At 43.5% G+C, this 12,090-nt stretch overlaps 2 protein-coding genes and 1 pseudogene across 2 annotated transcripts in view; all 3 read right to left on the reverse strand.

Moving 5' to 3' along the window:
- The window catches only part of LOC102206048 (uncharacterized), a 37,286-nt gene extending 33,792 nt beyond the window's left edge, over positions 1-3,494 (reverse strand). The window contains 3 exon segments of the mRNA XM_013914837.1: positions 14-2,168; positions 2,587-3,155; positions 3,257-3,494. Of these exon segments, the coding sequence (XP_013770291.1) occupies positions 14-2,168; positions 2,587-3,155; positions 3,257-3,494 (2,962 nt within the window).
- A 5,132-nt stretch (positions 3,495-8,626) lies between these two features.
- On the reverse strand, positions 8,627-9,557 carry LOC102206338 (olfactory receptor 142-like; annotated as a pseudogene).
- A 1,210-nt stretch (positions 9,558-10,767) lies between these two features.
- Positions 10,768-11,709, reverse strand: LOC102206633 (olfactory receptor 6C4-like). Its single transcript, XM_013914838.1, has one exon. The coding sequence runs from the start codon at positions 11,707-11,709 to the stop codon at positions 10,768-10,770; it is 942 nt and encodes a 313-aa protein (XP_013770292.1).
- Positions 11,710-12,090: the final 381 nt, after the last annotated feature.

Genomic DNA, 12,090 nt, shown 5'->3' on the forward strand with positions numbered 1-12,090 from the left:
AGGGGAAACTTACCCATCTCTGGTTTCACTGTAGGTTTAGGATTGTGTTGGCCACAGATAAGGCAGGTTCGCACATGTTCCCTCAACATGTCCTTCAGGAATGGGTGCCACCAATGACAGAGATTCCTCTCCATCTGGGCGACACCCACATGCCCAAGGCCATGAGCCTCTCTGATCTTTTTCTCTGCCAAATCTGCACTCAGCACTGGTCTTCCATCTGGCCCCCTCCAAATGTTGCTTACCTTTATGGCTCCTCTCTCCTTCCAGAGTGACTTTTCTTCTGGAGAGGCCTTCTCTTGTTCTTTTATGATCTCTTCGCGTTCCAGCCCTGGATTTTCTTCCCAATCCATTCCCACACTTACCATTTGTCTGATCCCCGTGTAGCCAACCACCTTTTTGGCTGCTTCATCCGCTGCTCGATTACCCCGAGCAACCCAAGTGGCTGAATCATCGTGTCCCTTGCACTTTATGATTGCTACCTCCAGGGGTCCTTCCAGGGCTTCTTCCAGGGCCTTCATCTCCTTCTCATGTTTGATTGGTTGTTGATTGGTAGTGAGGAATCCCGCTCTCTTCCACTGACTCAGCTCCACATGTGCAGCTCCAAAGGCATAGGCTGAATCAGTGTAAATGTTTATCCTTTTTCCTTGAGCATATTTCAGAGCTTCAATCAGTGCAACCACCTCTGCTCTCTGCGCTGACTGCTGCCCTTCCAGCTTTACTGCTTTGATCACCTCCAGCTGCTCCCCTCTCTTACTTACCACTGCATAGCCTGCCTTGAGCCCCTCCTTCTCATCCCTAAAGCAGCAGCCATCTGTGAAGAGATCCTCTGCTCCTTCCATGGCTTCCGCCTTGAGATCTGGTCTTGTTTTCTCTTCTCCCCAGACCGCCTGGGCGCAGTCATGCGGTTCCCCTGACCCCATTTGGTCTGCCATGTTTATCCCTTCATGTGTGAAAGTCAAATTTGGAGCCTCCAGCACTTTGCTAAGCCTCTGTTGTCTAAGTGGGGTCATAGTGAAGGCCTGTGAGTTAACATAAGCCACCACACTGTGTGTTGTTAAAACTCTCAGTGGGTGTCCTCTGACTATATGTGCTACTTTCTGGATGGCCTTTGCCACTCCAGCTACATGCTGAGTGCATGTAGGGTGCCTTTTCTCCATGTTGTCTAAACATACACTAATATACATTAAAACCTGCCGGCCTCCCCCTTTTTTCTGAAACAAAACACCATTCACCACCCCTTTTGTTTAACAAACATCTAAGAAAAAGTCCCTGTTGTAATCTGGCACAGCTAAATCTACTGCACGAGAAAGGTCCTGTTTCAAAGAAATGAAGCATTGTTCAGCTTCAGTAGTCCAGTTCAACTTAGCAGTCAGGTCCCTCATGCCATGCTGCTTCACCAAATCACGCAAAGGCTTAGTACGGCCCACATAGTCTGGAATGTACTGCCGGCTGTAGCCTGTGAGACCTAAAAAAGAAAGCATCTCTTTCACAGTCTCCGGTCGCGAGTGGGAGAGAATGGCACTTCTATGAGCAGCCAGCAACCCCACCATATGCTGTTTCACCTCTCTCCCTAAAAAAGTCACCTGTGGTCTCACCAACTGTAATTTGTCTTTACTCACTTTAAAACCCGCCTCCGCCAGTCTCCTGAGCACAGTCATGGTGGCCTGAAAGCAAGCATCTGCCGTGGGAGCGGCAATCAGGAGGTTGTCCACATATTGAACCAGAGTGCAGCCAGCCGGCATCACACACGGTTCCAACATCTGCTTCAACACTTGGTTAAAAATCCCCGGTGACAGAGCAAATCCCTGTGGCAACCGAGTATACCTTAACTGTTGACCCCTGTAAGAAAAAGAAAACACATCACGCAGAGAGTGGTGCAAAGGTAAACAAAAGAAGGCATTTGCCAGGTCAATGCATGTAAACCAACGCTGCTATGGGGAGAGATTAGTCAATGCAGTAAATGGATTAGGAACTGGCACAGTTTTAGTTTTCAAAATTGCATTAATAGCCTGCAAATCATGAGCCATACGGTATTTACCTGTGCCATGCTTTTCCACTGGCAAAATGGGCGTGTTCCATTGAGACATGGAAGGCTCCAACACCCCCACCTTTAACAGCCATTCAATAGTCTCTGCAATGCCTTCCTCTGCCTGTGGTGAATGTCGGTACTGCGGACGCCATATTGGAATGTCAGATTTAAGTTCAAAGGTCACAGGTGAACAGGTGGTTAAGCCAACATCCGTAGGCCCCTGTGACCACAGTGTGTGAGGCAACTGTGAGAGGCCTTTAACGGCCTCTGGATGATCTGTCAGTTCCCTGCCATGTGTCCTACGTATGTGACGATGTTCCAATGTAGTGTCATCTGTGTGGGATGTTGAAATTCTGTAAGTTTTAGTACTTGGGGAGAAGGAAACATCAGGAATCTGTGTGAGTTGCCAATCAATTGCTCGTGAAGCTACACGTATCATGGGACCCAAGTCCTTTGCTTGATGTCCAGAATGAACCGCTAGACACATGAGGCACAGATTCATCACCCATTCGGAACTAGCTCTTTTGTTCCTCCGCCAAGTGGACCAGGGCTGCTACCCCCTGCGGTCCAACATAAATACCCCTGGTAGAGACCTGCCATGGTTTCCCTTCCAGGAATTCATGGAACAGGTCTTCGTACCACTCAGTATTTTCGCGATCGTAAAAAAGTGTCACGTGGTATGGGTCAATAGGTGGTGCATACACATCCAGGGCCATGATCCGGGGCCGCCAGAGCTGGAAGTGTGCCAGGATGCCGTCAGAGGTCGTCAGCCGGGCCCAGTAAATTTCTGCTGTACGATCAATGTCCTCAGACAGCAGCCACTGTCCTCTCGTACTTGTGGCCACACAAGGAAGCTGTGTGCCATCCTTCAAAGTCATTGTTAAACCATCGGGCCCACAAATGATCACAGCTCCCAGTTTGATGAGCAGGTCTCGCCCCATCAAGTTCACAGGCACCTGCGCTGAAATAACATATGGATGAGCCACTGCTTGCTTTCCAATTTCAGTCTTTAACGGAACAGTCACTGGCAATGTCATTGGAACCCCAGAGAAGCCGACCACGCTGACCTCGTCCCCAGATAGTTTAATGTTCTCAGGAACTTCTTGGATGGTTGAATAAGTAGCTCCTGTATCAACAAGGAATGGCAGAGTCAGTCCATTCACCGTCAGTGAGAGTAAGGGGTCTGCCTTTCCCCCCTCTCCTCGGCCTCCCTGTGGGGTGTGTCACTGCTGCCAGTCCTGGCTGCCCCAGCCGGCCCCCCAGGTCGGCATTTGAGGTCTTGGTCCGGGGACCATGTGTGGGTTTGGAGCCTGATAGTATGGACCACCCCTTCCTGCTTGAGGCGGGCCCATTTGCTGCTGTATTTGTGGCTGCTGTGGACAGTCTCTGGCCCAGTGCCCAGGCTGACAACACACCCAACAGACACCTCTAGGCCCACGACCCGCTCCAGGCGCGCCCCTTCCATACCCCAGGGTGCCTCTCACACCCACCGAGCCACCACGACCTCTTGCCCTTCCCCTACCGGCCCACACATTACCTCCCCAGCTGGCCATGGGTGCACTCTGCAAACCATCATAATATGTCCAGGGATTCATTGGATAAATATTTGGGTTAAATTCAGGTATTTTTGGCTCAGGAGGGCAGTCTTGAGCTATCATCACCTTTGGTGGATCAGTTAATTTATTCTCTTTTTTCTTTTCACTTACCTTGTGTTTCGCTTCTCCCAAGTTAAGTTTAAGCAATTGTTCCTGAAGCTCCTCCAACTCCCCTTTCTTTTTATCCTTGATTTGCTTATATTTATCCAAATGATGCACCAAGTGTTTCTCCCAGCGATGTGCGTCTGCACCTTCTAAATCAGGGTCATCTAAAGTTTTTTCTCTTACCTGTTCTGGTACTCCCTCTAGCACTGCCTGTCTAAACCAAACCTGATGAAGGCCACGTGTGGAAGGGTTATAACCTGTATTCTGCAACCACTTCTCTTTCACCTGTTCTACATAATCTCTAGAATTTTGATCAGGGTTCCATTCTAACTTTTTAATGGCAGCCGCATTCGGGGTTGGATACTGCTGGCGCAGAGCATTCCCAATCTGCTCCTGCACTCTAAAAAAGGGTGTAGTGTCTGGTCTAGTGGTGACAGCTGCCAGCACCTGGATTTCCTCCAGTGCAGTAACTGTCATACACCGGCCAGCTATGGCTCGAAAATCCCCCAGGGCGAGCTGTGTGCCTGATGTCACTCTATCAAGTTATCTCAGCCAACCCGCGCCTCCATCAATGATGGGTGGGAGCATCTGCCCCAGGGATGTAACATCCCCTACCCCGTATGGTTTAGATCTTCTTTCACCTCCTGTTGCAACCACTAGGGGCATTCCTAATGCAGAACTGGGGTGTCGCAGGACTTCCCCTGGGGATTTTCTGCCGCTTTCATTTGACTTCTTCTCCACATCGGATGACCTCCAAGCTCTCCTCCACTGCGACGCCATTGGTCCTCCATCTCCTCTCGTTCTCTTCGAGATCCAAACGCGGGCCATCCTCTTGAGTCATCTTCATCCCCTCCTGCACTCTGAATCACACTACACTCATCTATATCCTCTTCCAGAGTGCCCTGTATCCATTCATCCCAGGTGTCAACAGCTCTTACCTTAGGTGTTTGCGTCTTAAAATACACCTTCTTCCTCACATCTGGACCTAAAACACCACTCCCTTTAGCTTTTACCTTTTGCTTCTTAAATTTTTCCCAAAATTGTTCTTCATCGAACCGTGTACTCACCATGTCCACCATTTTCTCTACCTCTTCAGGTAATAATTCCAGAGGAGTCCTAGCTGTTGCTCCGGCTGCACCAGGCTGTTCTTCCTCTCCTTCTTCGTCCTCCCCATCTTTTTGTTCCAAGTTGGTCTGAGTATGACCAGCAGGTAGCACTGTCTTTGTAGGTCCTATTACTATATTTTGTTGCTGCGGCTTAGGGCGGTGCTGGTCCTCATAATCACACTCCGCCTGCCCTCCAGTTAGGCGCAGCACCGTTCCCTCTTCATTCTCCATCCTGCCATCCTCAATACTCAATGTTGGATAATTACCACAATATGGTGGAGGACGTGCTGAAAAAAGAGGGGATGTGGGGTGAGGGTGTGGAAGACCACCAGGTCTCAACTTACCTTCCTCTTCCACAGGTTCCCTCATCCAGTGCTCCAGTCCTTGGCAGCTGATTCCCCATACAGCCAGCCTGGCTCGTTTCTCCTCCTCCTCTTTTATTTGTTTCTTAACTCCCCTCTTCTCCAAAGTATGTGCTCCATCCAACTCTCTCCTGAGTTTCTCCTCCTTCTCCTCGGATGCCTTGGCCGCTTCCAATAAAGCCTTTGCGAGAGAACATCGCATATCAACTTTTATTCCAGCTTGATCACATACACTCATTATTTCCTTCCCCATTTCCAGTATTTTATCATTCTTACCTGTCAGATGTCCAGTCATGGTGATCTTCAATGCTTCCCCTAATTTCTCTTTTTGCTTATCAACAGTTTTCCATTGCATTTCTCCCTCTGTTGGACTCCTCACTCCTTCTCTAATAATCTCCTCTTGTTCAGCCATTATTTTTAACTCACCTGGAATTCCGTTACTTACCACCAGATGTCGTCGTTTGTTTTCATCGGGACCCTCCGAGCTCCTCCTTACTCCTCCTCCTTCGTTTCACCTATGAGCCCACCCCTTAAGGCTGGCACTCACACACCTTCTACTTCTCGCAGTCCAGTTCTCAACTCACAGCAGGACACTTCCTCCTCTGCTTATTCCGGACAATGCCCTAAGCGGTACACAGAGCGGGTGCCGTCCGCTCTTGTACACCTCACAAATTATTCAAATTGCGCCACGGACTCGATACCGCAGTTTCTCTTCCCCTAAAAAATATAAAACCAAATTAAACCCCCCAATTGACTTCACAGTTTGCAACAATTCGCGACACGGCCTCCTGCCGCGATTTCTGCACACCACAAACACACACTTTTAGACACGAATTCTTTTTGTTACTTTAATTGACTCCCGTACTTCAGACGAGACGCCGACTCTAACGGCGCTTTCACACAACTACACAGTCTACACACACTGCAGTCAGTGGGACAAGCCAAGCAGTCGTTCTCTCACTAACAAAGCAACTTGCCCCCACTCTCATGCATGTTATCAACCGTGACTAGGATCCAACACCTAGCTTTAGTTATTTAGGGCGCCCCTGGTGCCCAGGTCACCAACCCGGCACATCCCAAGGACGCGTCCGACCAAGGGTGGAGTTGCCAAACTCGGAGCGCACATGGCCCTTTCAGCCCCGCTTTCTAACTAATAGTAACACAAGTTTCCTGCTTTAACGCACGAGGACGAGCACAGCACCGCCACTTTTTTCCTAATAACTAAGACGGATCAGACACCGCCACGGATGAAACACAGATTCTATTAATCCGTAACAAACGTCTCCTGCTTTAACGCACCGAGATGTCCTTACGGGGTGCTAAACATCAACCTGAGTTCTTATCAAAAGTCTCTTGCTTTAGTCGCTCACAGTACGCTAAACATCAACCTGAGTTCTTAGCAAAAGTCTCTTGCTTTAACGCACTGAGACGGACGCTAGCCGCCTTTTTTTCTACTGAGTGAATTTACACTGTGATACGTTCAACTTAGCGAACAGACAATTTAGAATTTATTCAATATGCACACTTCAAAAATAAACAGGTGGTGCTTACCTTTTAGATGATTGAGCCGGCTCTCTGTTCGCCTCGTTTCATGACCTCAGCACTGCCAATTCGTCCTCTCTGAACCTCGAGCGAATCCCGGGTTTCGGCACCAAAACTGTTACCTTTTCACAGTTTCACCCTGTTCGTAGATTCCTCAGGCCTCCAGAAAGAACACCGGGGACTCAGTAGTCAATTCACAACACTTATTAATTCACACTCATTGATCACACTTATTGATTATACCTATTGATTACACCTTCTAGAAGGGAGATGTACAGGACCCTGGAACTCCTCTGCAGATCTCAACTCCTTTGTCTGTTACATGCAGTTTTGTATCAGTGACCCCCCTTCTAAACCCTCTACAAGGTGCCATAAAACTAAGTACTATGTTTACATACTTTCACTTGTGTGTGTGTGCGAGCCTGTGAATGCCTACATGTGCGCGTTCCCGCGTGACTATATGAGTGCTCGTGTGTGACTGTGAATGCATACCTGTGTGTATGTGTGAGTGCACACGAGTGAGTGTGCGTGTGGATGTGTGTGCGTGACAGTTAAAACACTGTGGGTGTAGGTAACTCCCTAGAGGTCATAAAACCCCTCTCCCTTCCAGACCACAGTTATCCAGTTATAAATGTTGAGAACCCCACCCTAAAACATCCTCTGGGGAATTTCCACTCAGTGGGGGAGAGGCCTCCTACAATCTACTCCTAAGTTCACAACACAGTGAGGCCTTTATTACTTTAAATTCAAATTCAAATTTTATTTGTCACACACACACAACCATACACAGTATGACATGGGGGTGAAATGCTTGTAGCTGTACAATGCCCGACAATTAAATGACAGAAGAAAAGTTTTACAATATTTACAATTTACAGTTTACTACAAAAATTTACAAATTACTTAGGAATTTACAGTAAAGAATGTGCAAATAGCAGAAGAGATAAGGATAAAGATAAGGATTATAAATTATAGGAATTATAGGATTATAGGAAATGTGTGGTGGTGCGTGTGGTGACGTGTGTGAGAGTCCAGTCTTATAGTGACGTGTTTGGGAGAGTCCAGTCCTACACCTGGTTCAGGCCCCAAATAGCCTGGGGGAAGAAGCTCCTCCCCTTTAAGGGCAGTATCAATGTCTCTACAATAGTTCTACATTCTATGATAACACATTTCTATACTCTAAAATAAGCTAAACATTCTACACTATGTACAAGTCTAACACATTGAACATACACAAATAAAACCATTTTCAGCATGTAAACCAGAATAACAACAAACTTCATTTTTACATAAACTAATCACCCTGTCCTTAACACCCGCTTACTCTCTGAGCTTATTTTATATCTATGTGAAAAGCGCTATATAAATGCAATCCATTATTATTATTATTATTGACAAACACCTTAATGAACACTTAAGCTTGGGGTAATAAGGCCTTGATCTATAAAAAATGAGGACACAATTAGACAACTCAGTCACTGAGAGGAAGATTTCCTATATTCATGCAATTTATTATTTTTGAATAATCGTGTGAATTTTTGTATTGATGTACTTGTCTTGATTTCATCTGTACAGGTGTTCCACACACTAACTCTGACTGCAATGCTCTGATATTTTACATTTGTCCTTACTACTGGCTTGCTGAACATAAGGATTTCTCTCAGGTCATGAGTATTTGGTCTTATTTGGAACAGGTTCTGAATGTTGTGGGGCAAAGATTTATTCGCTTCTTTGTACATTGTTTGCGCAGTTCTGAGGTCAACCAAATCTTTAAATTTGAGAATATTTAATTTGATAAAAAGTGGATTTTAATGGTTCTCTTGAAGTAGCTTTATTTATTATCCTTATTGCTCTTTTTTGCAGAATGTATATTGGATGGGTGTGTTGTTATTTTCTGTTAAGATAAACTGAAGTCAGGATTCTGTTTCGTATTTTGGTGAGTTTGAATCCATATATGAGAGGATTCATAACTGGAAGAATAGTGAGAAGCTCAATAGCAATCAAATTTTGGAAGATTCGAGATGAATCTGTGGAGTCAAATCGCCCATATATCGACTGAAAAACCATTACAAAGAGAAATATGATCAAAGAGGTCAGATGGGGCACACATGTCTGCATAAACTTTACCCTGTCTTCACTGGACCTCATGCATGTTTTAATAAGATGCGTGTAAATCCAAATTATGAAAAAGCCATGAAATATATAAACAATAAGTGTTGCATATGGACCAGTATTTTTTTTAAAAGGTTTTGACTTCAGGACAAGCAAGTTTAACAATTAACCAGTCTAGACATAAGACTCTCTGAATGTTTATACCACATAACTTGACTCTTGATGTTATTGGGATATTGATGGAGAAAATGCAGAAAGGTGTCAGCCAGGAGAAACACACCAGCTGAGAGAGCCTCCTCATAGTCATGAAAGAGTGGTAGTGCAGAGGTCGACATATAGCCAGATACCTGTCAAAGGCCATGACAGCTAAAATGGACAAATCACACGAGGAAAATGAGTACATGATAAAAGCTTGTAGCATGCATCCTTCATATGAGATGTGATGAAAAGATGACAGTAAGTCTGAAAGGAATTTTGGGTAGAAACCTGTGGACCCATAAAGTGCATTAATGCAAAAGCTACTAAGAAAAATGTACATAGGTTCATGGAGACTTTCATCCAAGACAATGAGCAGCACAAGAGAGATATTGAAAAACAGAATCACACAATAATGCAGTAAAGTTATTATGAAGAGGGGTACTCTGAAATTCATCGTGTCATTAAATCCTAATAGAACAAAACTTTTTACATTAGACACATTATCCATGATCAGAGAACTCAAATGCCTTATCATTTTAAAAATATGTGTGTGTGAGTATATGTGAGTGTACAGAAGATAGAGCTACTGCATCTACATCTCTATCATTATCTGCTGTGCCTCTACACCTCCTCTTAATTATTGCCTTTTGTTCAACAACAAAACACACCTGGGAATTCAACCTCTCTTGAGCTATTTAAAAAAAATCCCCTGAAAATCAACAAAGCAATACTCTGGTAAGTGACTATAGTAAAAGTACCTTTTGAATTTACAGAAATAAATAATAATAAATGTGTTTTGGGTGTCTTAAAGGAAAATAAATGTAAACAGAAGGCAAGATCTATTACAGTTTGCAGGGGTAGGGTACAGCTGCTGTTATAAATAGCATGACATTTTTATTTTTAAATTGCATTGAAGACCCACAACTTATGCTTGGCTGCTTTTGTTGATTTTTGCTCTGCATTTGGGACTATCCAGCCTTTTGTTTTTCATTTATTTGTATATTTTTATTCAAAAGCAAATGAAATTGAGTGGCGACGTTTCAAATAAATGGTATCATTTGTACAAACAGAACTCATTGCTATCAGCTGGAACAGTATTACTAATTTTAATTGCTTAAGTACCAGCGCTCCTTTGAGATCGTCCCAGGCACAGGTCAGGTTACTCCTTTTCACAATTTGCTTCACAAGGAAGAGAACATAAGCATTTACTTTTTTGATATACAGTGGTTTGTAGTCTGGTGTGATGACAGCCACTTAATTTGGGATGTAAAGAAAACCCAAAAGACTGATTTCAGAGTAAAGGTGTGCAGAGGCCTAGGTCAGAGAGTTCTTCAACTCCCACCTCTGGCAGAGCTTTAGTAGCATTTTGATAATTACCTGAGAATAAAATTTTAGACCCAAGGGTATTATAGTTAAGTGTAACTAAACTAGGTGAGAAAAAACATGTTAGTCAACCAGAAAAAGAAGATAGTCATCAGAAAAAGATGTAACGAAATTAAACCCCTTTTAAATTGCAAGACAGAAATGAATAATGTACAGGAAATGTGTTTAATTTCAATGTGTGTGTGTGTGTTTTTTTTAAAAATTTAGACATGTACAAACCAAAAGAAAATTCTACTTATATTTCAATTAATGAAGACAGTCTGGTAATATGTATATTGATTAACACTATACTGTACATATGTAAACAGATTTTTTGCCCCTCTCTGCAGAAACACTCATGACTTTAATCTCAAAGCTAAACTTTTACCACATATAAAATTCAAAACTCTGTTTCTTATTTGTGTCAATTTAAATCCATACATGAGGGGATTAATAATTGGTGGGATGAGGAGAATTTCCATTGCCATGAAATTCTCAAAACTTTGTGGTATTTCCTTTGAGCCAAATCGCATGTATAACATATCAAAAAGAAAAGACAGAACAACAACCGTTAAAGAGAATAAATGTGGTACACATGTCTGCATGAATTTGTTCCAGTTTTCTTTGGATGACTGACATGTTTTGATCAGATGTACATAAGACCAGAAGATAAAAACGGCATGACCAAAATAAAAGGTGTAATTAAAAGCAGGAATAACAATTCTAGCTACAGAGGCAGAGCAAGCTAGATTAGCAATTAACCAGTTTACACAGTAGATTCTTGGTATGTGTGAGCCACATAACCTCGATGTTGCTGTTGTTATCGTGCTCATTAATAGAAGGTAAAAGGGAATAAGCCAAGCAAAAAATACAAAAATATAAATTTTTTGTGTAGTCATCAGAGAGTGGTACACAAGAGGTCGACATATAGCCACATATCTGTCATAGGCCATGAGAGCTAGGAGAGAGAAGTCAGCAGCAACTGCAGAGTGCAATACAAAACCCTGCAAAAGGCATCCTGCATAAGAGATGACATGAGTGGTGGACAGAAGATCATAGAGAAACTTGGGATAAAATGCAGCTGTCCCATAGAGTCCATTGAAACACAGATTGCAGAGGAAGATGTACATGGGTTCATGAAGTTTTTTATCCACAATGACTGTGACAATTATCGTCAAATTTACCAGCCAAATCACACAGTAACACAGTAAAGTGAGAACAAAGAGAATGACCCTGTAGTTTGCAATATCACTTAAACCTGAGAGAGTAAAAACAGTAATTACTGAAACATTATCCATAATAAAATATTAGTTTACCTTACTAGGTGTCATTTCAAACTGAGAGCAAATGACATTTTTACAAGTTAAAGCCAGGGTGTAATTAAGTCTGTCTGTGTACTGTCTCCCTGACAAAGTATGTCACCAGAGGTTTATATACACTTCTTGTCAGCCACATTTATGTAGTTAGTATGATGTAAGTGGTGCTTTCACTCCTTGAGTTGAGTTAAAAATTCATTTCTTTGTATTTTATGTAACTATTGAGATCTGGGAAATGACTACAAACAGGTTTGAGCAAACGATGAGCAGTAAGATAAATTAATGCATTTAGTTTAAGAAGAAGAGCTTGCAAGAAGAGCTTCAGCAGAATCCCGAGGAATTTTGGGGGGTGATTCATGAGTT

This window comes from Pundamilia nyererei, unplaced genomic scaffold, assembly GCF_000239375.1.
Source record: "Pundamilia nyererei isolate P.nyererei 1_Seehausen unplaced genomic scaffold, PunNye1.0 scaffold00229, whole genome shotgun sequence".
Classification (NCBI taxonomy): domain Eukaryota; kingdom Metazoa; phylum Chordata; class Actinopteri; order Cichliformes; family Cichlidae; genus Pundamilia; species Pundamilia nyererei.

What these genes read in the sequence shown, in the direction of transcription:
- LOC102206633 (XM_013914838.1), bottom strand. Translation starts at nt 11,709, where the DNA reads ATGGATAATGTTTCAGTAATTACTGTTTTTACTCTCTCAGGTTTAAGT.